Below are 12,095 nucleotides of genomic sequence, written 5' to 3'. Positions count from 1 at the left end.
GGCAATGGGAAGCCAGTGGAAGGATTGGCAGAGAGGGGTGGCAGATACAGAATGGTTAGTAAGGTGGATGAGTCTGGCAGCAGCATTCATGATAGACTGAAGAGGGGATAGCCTGAGATTAGGTTGGCCAATGAGGAGGGAGTTACAATAGTCAAGGCGAGATATAACAAGGGAGTGAATAAGTTGCTTAGTGGTTTCTGAGGTTAGGAACGGTCGTATCTTGGAGATGTTGCAGAGGTGAAGTCAACAAGATTTGGACAGTGATTGGATTTGGGGCTGAAAGGACAGATTGGAGTTTAGGATTGCACCTAGTACCCTGGCATGAGGGGAGGGACTGATGGTTGTATTATTGGTCTTGATGGAGAAGTCCTTTTGTTCAGTTTGGGTAGAGTGGATACATTTCACAACTTGAAATACACATTTCACAACTACAGAGACTTATAGAGACCTGAATGCTTGAAGGGAAATTACATTTATCCTCTTGTGTTTCCCAGAGGACATGTGGCAGACGTAGCAGTTACCAGTCACATTGTAGGATTATCACGATTTTACCATATACAAGTTGTATGTCCCCCTTTTCTTCCCTTCCCTAATCACCCACGCTGCTTTTCCCTTTTTATCCCCATTCTGGATTTGCAGGATTATAGTGCCAAGGAATGTTATGCTAGGCAACACCCAGCTATCATGGGAGATATCACCCCATTGTCGTACCATCTTGGACATGTCAGTTTGCACACTATAGTATGTCTATTGGTTGTATAAACAGTCACATTCCTGACCTATCAATATTGTATATGCTCTGTTTATGATTATGTGATGAGCTATGCCACTGTTTATATACCCTGTGATTGTACAAAATAAAAAAGGTCTAGTCATCAGTATCTCTATGCAGCTGATTTTTACACATTAATGACTTGCCATGATTTGTTCTGCACTGTGTAGCTGTGTGTAGATGGCCATCTTGGTAGAGCCAAGGCTTGCTTTCTTCTGTCAGAGTTTTTGGCAAGGAGAACAGTAAACTGCACAGAAGTGACCTAACCAAATCCCAGGCCAGATCTCCTGAGACCAGCAGTCGAGCAACAGTGCCTTAGAACCTAGGCGTACAGCTACAGGGCTCAAGACACAGGAGTGCCTAGGCACCCCTACATACCAAGAAGTGCACTGCTATTTTCAGGAGGAATTCAGGTACATTTCTAAGGGTACTGCTATGGCAGAGTTTTAAATGTACCCTATAAAATATAAAGTCATCACATTTTCAGTTCAAGTCCAATTTAAGAACAAACTTCGTCAAGTAGTCAGCCCAACCTTCCAGATGAGTTCTCAATCCAAATTAAACCCCAACTGTAATTAACAAAGCTGTTGTTGTCAGATCTAGGACATTCAGTTACACTAATGATATGTTTTTATTTCTGAATTCAGATTATGAAAGAGATGCGAAGGGCTCTGTGCAATGCTTCCTCTGATGATAGCAAACTCCTGCTTCTCAGTGCCGTTGGCACCGTATTCTGTAGCGGTCTTGACTACTCGTATCTCATTGGGAGGTTGTCTGCAGACAGAAGGAAGGAGAGCACGAGGATCGCAGAAGCTATAAGGTATGGGTATCTCCCACAACGCAGAGTCCTGGGAAACAAACCTGGGGACTTTAACAATAAATTATTAAAAAAAAAATTGGCCTCAAATTTAAACCCAAACTCCAGACAAAAAAAAAGTATTCCCATGCAGTCAGGCTGTGCCTGCACTGCATAGGCCAACTGCTCATTTTGTCTAAGGGTGAGGAGAAAGCTTATACTCAACCGATCCTTCATTCCCCTCAAAAATGGCGCTCCCCTATGGTGGAATGTTCCTGGTCTATGGAGCTTGCTCTGGGCTTGATGACTTCAAGAACAGTCCACAACGCAAGACTGCTGGATCGAGGGAGTGCCGGACCGATCTTGTGCGAGAAAGATCTGTGGGCTAGGAAAGTGTATCTCCTTTCTCCTTCCCCCTTGACAAGCAGTTAATGCATGCGGTGCAGGCACAGTCTGACTGCATGGGAGAAGTTTTTTTTATTATTTGCCTGGAAATGGACTTTAAATTCTAGGAATACAAATAATTTTAAAAAAAGTGGCATGAAAGGCGCTTTTGTTAACAATATAAACTATATAAAGCTATCATAAATACTATAATTCTTTACAAGTGACTTCCATGATCCCTTTTTTGCATTACCTTCTTTTAAACTCTGCATCAGAAGAGCGGATAGACTGCAGCTCATACATCATTGCCTAAAGATCATGTGACTGCTTTCAAACTACAACTCCCAACATGCATCACTACAGTGCCATGTTGTGGACAATGCGGGGGCTGTTTAAGTGGGTGTTTATGTTGGCTGAGAATGACCTTGGCACATATCTCCTATGCAATTAAGTCACTCATGGGAGGTTACTCCCAAATGCTTCTTCAATTCTGCATCAAGTTTTACGCCTTATTAAACATTAAATCTTGCTTATACTCCATTATAAAAAAAAAAAAATTTATAGGCGTCTGTAGTTTTCACTTTTTTTTATAGAAAGCCTTGATTGAATGACATACATGTGTATGGACTATTTTAGAACAGTGGTCTATTGTGTTGTTTTTTTCTGTTGAACATGTTTTTCTAGGTGGGATCATAGTTAGTGAACTATGCAAAGTTAAGCTAAAAAAGCATGTATTTTCATAATAATAAGTAGTTAAAAGCTCTGTCTATTCTGTCATCAGAATTAAGTGACATTTTTCTTCTTTTTTCCAGAGACTTTGTAAAAGCTTTTATTCAATTCAAGAAACCCATAGTGGTTGCCATCAATGGGCCAGCCCTTGGCCTAGGGGCGTCCATCTTACCTTTGTGTGATATAGTATGGGCCAGTGAAAAAGCTTGGTTCCAGACTCCATATGCCACTATCCGTATGACTCCAGCTGGGTGCTCTTCATACACCTTCCCTCAGATACTTGGCGTTGCATTGGTGAGATATTTACCAAAAATTAAAAAAATAAAAACATTCTTTTCATGATATTGTCTTGCTACAATTATTTTTTTTTGTAATTCCTTAGACTGTAAAACTAAATAAAATTATTTTCATGATATTGTCTTGCAACAATCATTTTTTTTTTGCAAGTCTTAGGCAACAAAACGCATCAACACTAAACACAATGCACTCTTTTTTAAGCAGCATTTAAGATTAAATAGTGTTTCTGCATATAAAAAGTAAAAAAATTCTGTTCTCTAATTTGTCCTGTTTAAAATGGTACCAAAATTTAAATTCTGGTACAAAGCATTGCAAAGTTATCTACAAATGAAATAAGGTGGGTTTTTTTGGAGGGTTTTTTTTCAATTTTGTAATTTTTAAATGGAAAATGTCTACCTATATGTTAAATGTGTAAAATATTGAAAAAAAAAAGTGTAAATATAAATAGTTAATAAAATAGAAACAAACAAAAAAAATCAGCAGGGGATAGCTGATGAGAGGGGAATAAGGAGTTAATTAGGGATTATTAGAGTAAACTAAGGGTTAATAAGGGTATTATCAGAGGCACATTTTATTTTTTTTTTCATTTGTCAGCTTGCTATGATTGAAGTCATTTGCAGATCTAAGTCCATTCCTTTGATCTGCATATGAATGAACAGAAAGATACAAATGTAACAGTATGCTACTTTGTCTCTTTGTATATTTTGAACAGTGGTATTTATAAACACTGATTCAGCCTGCTTTTTTGACTGCTGCAGGTGCCGACCCCTTCTTTAAGTACACTGTAATGCTAGCTTTGATTAATCAAAGTCGATATTTGCTGTATACTGGGAGGGGGGGACCCAGAAGCAGGGCATAGAGACTGGATGTGCTACACATGTCCTGTGTACAATGATGACTTTTTTTTGGGGGCGTGTGTAGCTCAACTTACACCCGGTTAACCACTTCCCAACTGCACTATAGCTGAATGATGGCTACAGCGCGGTTGTCCAGTTCTGGGAGGGTACAGGGGCGGACTGACAACTCATGGGGCCCCCGGGCAATAGGGGATCATGGGGCCCCTGTGTCCTTGCCCAAACTCAAAAAAGCCTATGAAAAAGGTACCAGGGGCATCTCATGGGGCCCCCTACTGACCCCGGGCCCTTGGACAGCGCCCGAGTTTCCAAATGGTCAGTCCGCCCCTGGGAGGGTGTCATATGATGTCCTCCCAGAACGTGCACATCTGGCGATCTCCATGATGGCTGTGTCCTAATGACACAGCTGATCACATGATGAGGTAAAAGGCCAAACACAGCGGCCTTTTACCACGTGATCAGCTGCGTCCAATGACACAGCAGATCACCGACTAAATACAGTTGCTGGTTATCGACAGCACTTTCCTCACGCTATCACAGCGTGAGGAAAATACTACCAATAACCTGCAAATGTCACAGAGCAGATCGGCACTGATGATTCGTGCCCTGCAGTGCCACCCAGCAGTTGTGCCCATCAGTGCTGTCAGTCAGTGCCATCATTCAGCGCTGCCCATCAGTGCCGCCTATCAGTGCCCATCATTGCTGTATATCAGTGCCTCCTCATCAATGCCCATCAGTGTTGCCTATCAGTGCTGCCTATCACTGCAGCCTCATCAACGCACATCAATGAAGGAGAAAAATTACCTGTTTACAAAATTTTATAATAGAAACAACGAAAAGCTTTTTTTTTTAATTTTTTGCACTTTTTTGTTTATAGTGCAAAAAATAAAACACCCAGCAGCGAATAAATACCACCAAAAGAAAGCTCTATTTGTGTGAAAAAATACAAAAAATTTCATATGGATACAATGTTGCATGACCGCGCAATTGTCATGCAAAGTGCGACAGTGCTGAAAGCTGAAAATTGGCCTGGGCACGAAGGGGGTAAAAGTGCCTGGTAGGCAAGGGGTTAAAAAATAAAAGCCCTGCAATGCAACATTAGTGCATTTGCCAGTCGTGACAGTTGTTTAGGCCAGATTACATGAACCAAGAGCGACCTGCTTGATAATAACCATCCATGCATTTTCTTCTTAGGCCAATGAGATGCTGTTTTGCGGGAGGAAGCTGACGGCACAAGAGGCGTGCAGCAGGGGGCTTGTCTCCCAGGTTTTTTGGCCCACCACATTCAGTCAGGAAGTGATGCTGCGAGTGAAGGAGATGGCTGCATGCAGTGCTGTGGTAAGATCACATCAGAATGTCTTGAATATGCATTCCTGTGTTCACAGGCCCCCACATTCAGCATCCTATTTTAATTGCCATAGAATTCCCCAGCATTCAGCCCAGCAAGCAATGGAACCTAATCAGTATAAGTGTAGGGGGAAACAAAGATGAGGCTTTCGTGTTTACTGTGCAGGCCTCCACTGTGGTGCTTTTTACTTTTACTTTTAGACTTTTTTCATGAAAATCCTCTTCAAATGATTTAAATGAAATATTGTAACCTTCTTATTGCATAGATTATGCTAAAAGGTGAAGTCTGGGCAAACCGTTAAATACACAGATAAAATACATACAGTGGATGTAAAAAGTCTACACACTCCTATTAAAATGTCAGTTTTCTGTGATGTAAAACAAAATGAGACAAAGATAAATAATTTCAGAACTTTTTCCACCTAATGTGACCTATAAACTGTCCAACTCAATTGAAAAACAAACTGAAATCTTTTAGGGGGGGAAGTAAACATAAAATACTAAAATAATGTGGTTGCATAAGTGTGCACACCCTCTTATTACTGGGATGTAGCTGTGTTCACAATTAAGCTATCACATTCAAAATCATGTTAAATAGGAGTTGGCACACACCTGCCATCATTTAAAGTGCCTCTGATTAACCCCAAATAAATTTCAGCTGTTCTATTAGGTCTTTCCTGACATTTTCTTAGTCGCATCCTACAGCAAAAGCCATGGTCCGCAGAGAGCTTCCAAAGCATCAGAGGGATCTCATTGTTAAAAGGTATCAGTCAGGTGAAGGGTAAGAAAGAATTTTTAAGGCATTAGACATACCAAGGAACACAGTGAAGACAGTCATCATCAAGTGGAGAAAATATGACACAACAGTGACATTGCCAAGAACTGGACATACCTCCAACATTGATGAAAAGACGAGAAGAAAACTGGTCTGGGAGGCTGTCAAGAGGCCTACAGCAACATTAAAGGAGCCACAGGAATATCTGGCAAGTACTGGCTGTGTGGTACATGTGATGACAATCTCCCGTATTCTTCATATGTCTGGGCTATGGGGTAGAGTGGCAAGACGGAAGCCTTTTCTTACAAAGAAAAACATCCAAGCCCGGCTAAATTTTTCATAAACACATCTGAAGTCTCCCAAAAGCATGTGGGAAAATATGTTATGGTCTGATGAAACCAAGGTTGAACTTTTGGCCATAATTCCAAAAGATATGTTTGACACAAAAACAACACTGCACATCACCAAAAGAACACCATACCCACAGTGAAGTATGGTGGTGGCAGTATCATGCTTTGGGGCTGTTTTTCTTCAGCTGGAACTGTGGCCTTAGGCAAGGTAGAGGGAATTATGAACAGTTCCAAATACCAGTCAATATTGGCACAAAACCTTCAGGCTTCTGCTAGAAAGTTGAACATGGAGGAACTTCATCTTTCAGCATGACAACAACCCAAAGCATACATCCAAATCAACAAAGGAATGGCTTCACCAGAAGAAGGTTAAAATTTTGGAATGGCCCAGCCAGAGCCCAGACCTGAATCCAATGGAAAATCTGTGAGGTGATCTGAAGAGGGCTGTGCACAGGAGATGCCCTCGCAATCTGACAGCTTAGGAGTGTTTTTGCAAGGAAGAGCGGGCAAATATTGGCAAGTCAAGATATGCCAAGCTGATAATACTCATACCCAAATAGACTGAGTGCTGGAATAAAATCAAAAGGTGCTTCAACAAAGTATTAGTTTAAGGGTGTGCACACTTATGCAACCATATTATTGTAATTTTTTATTTTTACTTCTCTCCACCTAAAAGATTTAATTTTGTTGTTCACCTGAGTTGTACAGTTTATAGGTCACATTAATGGTGGAAAAAGTTCTGATTTATCTTTGTCTCATTTTTTTACATCACAGAAACCCGACATTTTAACAGGGGTGTGTAGACTTTTTATATCCACTGTGTATGGAACCCATTTACCTGCCAAAGGTAATTTGTTTTACCAGATTGGATTTTATTTTGTTTATTTTTTAAATGCAAGTAGTGTAGGCAGGGCTTTTTTTTTTTCAGTGGGAATGCGGGGAAAGCAATTCTGGTACATCCAGCACTGAATGTATGTAAATGCATGTGGGCTGGGGTGTGCTGGAGGGTCTATTGTTGCTGGCTGCTGTGGGATCTGTTGTCACTGGGGGGAATTATTGTTGCTGGCGGGGGATCTGTTGTTGCTGGGGGAGTTTACTGCTAATGGCTGCTGGTTGATGTATTGTTGTTGGTGGGGGTCTATTATTGCTAGGGTAGATCTATTGTTATTGGAATTTTTTTGTTGTTGCTGGGGGTGGGGTCTATTGTTGCTGCCTGTAGAGGATCTCATTTACTGCATTTCTTGCTATCATTTACAAGTTCCATACATATTGCTTAGCACCAACAAATGATACTTGGTTCTGTATTCTCTAAAACAAGGGTCTTCAAACTATGGCCCTCCAGGTGTTGAGAAACTGCAAGTCCCATGAGGCCTTGCAAGACTCTGACAGCCACAGGCAAGACTCCCAGAGGCAGAGGCATGTTGGGATTTGTAGTACTTCAACAGCTGGAGGGCCATAGTTTGGAGACCCCTGCTCTAAAAGGAGTGGTACTGGAAAGTGGTTAGGGGTGGAGTTAAGGGATAGTGCTCGGGGATGGGTAGGGGGCAAAGACAGGGGGAAACTTGGAAGGGGAGAGTAGCTGTACCTACTCTCTGAGGAATAAAAGAGTGTAGGTATCTGAATTTGACTCAGTATCAGCATCTTGTGACTCCTGTACAACAAGAGCTCACACTGGGGCAAGGAAAAGAGGAAAAAAGAACCAACAATTTGCTGCAATGCTCATAATCTATCAGAACATGCTGATGGGAGGAGAGAGCAGAGTAACAGAGAGCAGATCACATTATTCTGCTGCTCCTTCTTTCACTGTCCAGTCAATGGTTGGGGTAGAGACTAGACCTGTAAGTGTTACCTAACTGTAGCAGAGATCTACTGACTGATGGCAGTGGGCAGTGTTCAAGTACTTTCTGTTAAGTACTTGTAGTATGCAGTCTATTGAGGTAAAGTGCAGGGGACATCAGTAGTCTAATATAGTCTGTATAAAGAGGACCTATCACCGGTAAAATGCTCTCTGATAAAAACAATTCTTCAGGTTCTCTGCTTTCTGAAAATATATAATGTTTTCAGGGGGTTTAGCTATTCTTCATGTCAAAAATGGGCATTTTTACAATGTGTGATTGGAAAAAAAAAATATATAGTGTGGCAGCGAAAGGATTAAACTGTATATTTAGCGGTTTGCCTGGAATACCATTTTAACGAGAGAGAATTTGATCAATGAACCAAATCTGTGATGCAGGCCCACAGTCTAAGATGTAATTTTTTCAATCCTACTGCCAGTAACAAAATTGCTTACCTTTTTTGGAGAAACAACTGCTCCGGTCTCTCTCCAGTGCATCCTCAGTCAGCACCCCCAGAACTGTGATGGGCGTCTCACAGTCAACTACTGACAATTCAGGCTTGATACTGTTGACTTGATAACATCGGCGGCTCACAGATTGCCTTCACCAGTTGCCTGACATTGGTTGTTGGTAGTTCTTACCTTTTCATTTTTTGGGGGAGAAGGAGGCGTCATGGCTGACTGCAAGCGTTTCTCAACTAGCTCAGCATGGTCTGCCCCAATAGCTGGGCTGGGAGCAGGGGCAGACTGACCATTCGAGCAATCGGGCACTGCCCGATGGCCCGGGGTCAGTAGGGGGCCCCATGAAATGCCCCTGTTATCTTTTTTTATAGGCTTTTTTTAGTGTGGGCAAGGACACAGGGGCCCCATGATCCCCTATTGCCCAGGGGCCCCATGAGTTGTCAGTCCGCCCCTGCCTGGGAGTCCAATTCTTAATAACATAAAAAAAGAGAAATAGAGCAAGAATCACATACAAGCAGCTTGCAATCTAGGCTGATTTACACACACCGAATATAAAATGCGTTGTGATGATTGCAGCGCAAAATTAAATAACATAAAGAAATAATACATGATGCTCAAATAAATATCAATATGTATGTTCAACACCAAAAGGCCACTACATAATCAACAGTGATTGTCCTTTAAATAGTACTAAGTGACAATCCTCTGAAATCTGTGCAAGGGGTTATCCATCAGAGAATGTGTCTCCACCTCCCGTGAATAGGAAAAGGAGAACGAACCTATCAGAACCAAATGCTGCCAAGATTTAAGCCACAAACAGTGTTCAAGGTAATGTAAGTGAGGCATTCTCTCATTCATTCCAGATCGCGATCAGGACATGTAAATTCTCCACTCATCCACTAGGGCGGCAGTGTTCACTGCTCATCATGGAAAGCTCTCCACCAATGCATAAAGCAGGCATCATACAGTAGTCAGGTCCATCTTTAATATTGAATGGACCCTGGGAAAATATCTTCTTGGCCCCCTCCCCATGAACTTTGCACCTCGATCATTACACAGGACCCCCTCTCCATATTGCCCCCATTATCACACAAGTCCCTCCTCCCCCACCATTACACAGGATCCCTCCCCCATACTTCCCCATCGTTACACAGAACCCCCCCCCATTATTACACAGGATCCCCATCCCACATCATTACACAGGACCTCCCCCCCCCCCCCATGCTACCTCCATCATTACACAAGACCTCCTCCTCCATACTACCCCATCAATACACAGAACCCCTTCCCCCATTCCTCCCCCTCCCCTTATTCCACACGACCCCTTCCTCTATACTAACCCTATCATTACACAGGACCCAATGGCTGGAGAGGCATGGAGTGGGGATGTCATTGAGGGTGCAGAGGCAAGGAGGAAGGGGGGTTATCATTGAGGGTGCAGAGGCGGGGAGGGGGGTTATTGTTGAGGGTGGGGAGGAGGGTCATTGTTGAGGGTGGAGAGGCAGGGAGGTGGGTTATCATTGAGGGTGGAGAGGCGGGGAGGGGGGTTATTGTTGAGGGTGGGGAGGAGGGCCATTGTTGAGGGTGGAGAGGCAGGGAGGTGGGTTATCATTGAGGGTGGAGAGGCGGGGAGGGAGATTATTGTTGAGGGTGGAGAGGTGGGTTATTGTTGAGGGTGGAGCAGCGGGTAGGGGGGGTAATTGTTGAGGGTGGAGAGGCAGGGAGGAGGGTTATTGTTGAGGATGGGGTGGGGAGAGGGGTTATTGGTGAGGGTGGGGAGAGGGTTATAGTTGAGGGTGGAGAGGCAGGTTATTGTTAAGGGTGGAGAGGCAGGGAGGGGGTTATCGCTAAGGGTGGAGAGGCAGGGAGGGAGGTTATTGTTGGGGGTGGGGAGGAGGATTATCATTGAGGGTGGAGAGGGGGGTTATCATTGAGGGTGGAGTGACGGGGAGGGGGGTTATTGTTGAGGGTGGAAAGGGAGGTTATTGTTGAGGGTGGGGAGGGCATTATAGTTGAGGGTGGAGATGCGGGGAGGGGGTTATAATTTAGGGTGGAGAGTCAGGGAGGGGGGTTATTGTTGAGGGTGGAGAGGCGGGGAGGGGGGGTTATTGTTGAGGGTGGAGAGGTGGGGGTTATCATTGAGGTTGGAGAGGCGGGGAGGGGCATTATTGTTGAGGGTGGAGAGCTGACAGTTGGTCAGTCCTGGTTGCCAATAGACTTCACAAGCATCCTTCCTCCATATTCTGCTATGGAGCAATGGCTGGGAAATGCAGGAAGGGGGGTATTTGGGGTTTAAGAACATGGAACCCCACAGCTGACAATTACTGTCCCGCACTACTACACCCAGAAGCCCTGCCCACCCCCTCTGAGAAGTTCTGCAGCAAAGTTGTTAGAGGTGGGTGGAGGGGGAGCCGGGCTAAGTGAAGGACACATAGTCATCAAGCGATACACACACACCAATCACCTGGAGAGCGAAGTCTCCGGGCATCCGCACACAGAAGACCCGGGGAGGGGCGCAGCACATCTCTGGGGAAGAGACTTGTCAGTGAGGTCACACTGAGCTAATGTGAGACGGCAGGGCTAGTAGAGGAGACACTACGGGGAAACTTAACCCCTGCCGGATACAAAGGTACTGGCAAGGGTCAAAACTGATGGCCAAATGTACTTGCACTTTTCTGGGTGAGCTCAAGCGGCAGCTGCTTTGAGCCCCACAAAAATACCTGGGCCCAGGGCAGATGCCCCTGTTGCCCCGCGTTCAAGACGGCCCCAGTGTAGTATTTATTAAAGTTCATTCACAACATACAAATCCACGCAAATTGATACAAAACCTTAAGTATGTACAATAGAGATGCTGCTAATCCACTTACATCAACATCCTCCACACAGTAAACCAATGTGGTGGCGTGACGTCACATGTATAGCTCCTTCCAATGCGTTTCGTGCCACTATGAGTCTTCATGGGCCTCTGATTAACATATACAGGAGAAGCTCACCTCCTAAACCTTTAACTCTATCTTAAGACAGTGTTCAGATCTGGTACAAATGATGAAATAAATTATGCCTAATGCGGTTTCCCAGCCCCTTCATAACAAAGAGAAATAAGTAGAAATTTTATTGGTGGAAGTTCCATAAAGAGCATTAAAAATGTAGGCTGCAATTTGTATATTTTTTTTATTGGATATGCTATGTGAATAGGGAAAGGAATAAAATTAAAAGTAGGTATTCTCCTAATTTCACAGCAGAAGTGGATATACCATTTAACCCTTTCACTATCAGAGCCATTTTTTTTAGTCTTTTCCTGACATTTAAAAAAATCACTTTTGGCCACAATATTCTATAAACCCCCAAAACATTATATATTTTCTGAAAGAAGACACCCTAGATAGTAAAATAGTGCTAGTACCATTTTTTTAAGTGACATGGTAGTAGCACAGAAGTTTTGGAAACAAACTTTCAGTAAAAAATACTTTAAAATAAATTTTAGGGCACACAAAT

At 43.3% G+C, this 12,095-nt stretch overlaps 1 protein-coding gene across 1 annotated transcript in view; it reads left to right on the top strand.

Annotated features, from left to right (window-relative positions):
* Positions 1 to 12,095, top strand: part of CDYL2 (chromodomain Y like 2) — a 65,739-nt gene that overhangs the window by 51,264 nt on the left and 2,380 nt on the right. Inside the window, exons 5-7 of the mRNA XM_089689775.1 lie at positions 1,420 to 1,592; positions 2,765 to 2,975; positions 5,027 to 5,170. Coding sequence (XP_089545901.1) covers positions 1,420 to 1,592; positions 2,765 to 2,975; positions 5,027 to 5,170 — 528 coding nt within the window. The remainder of the gene's footprint in view (positions 1 to 1,419; positions 1,593 to 2,764; positions 2,976 to 5,026; positions 5,171 to 12,095) is intronic.

The sequence above is a fragment of the Staurois parvus genome, unplaced genomic scaffold (genome assembly GCF_062004578.1).
Source record: "Staurois parvus isolate SC_StPar_1 unplaced genomic scaffold, SC_StPar_1.0 ptg000498l, whole genome shotgun sequence".
Lineage (NCBI taxonomy): Eukaryota > Metazoa > Chordata > Amphibia > Anura > Ranidae > Staurois > Staurois parvus.
Note: the sequence above shows the minus strand (reverse complement) of the source record. Positions and strands in the feature narration are given on the sequence as shown.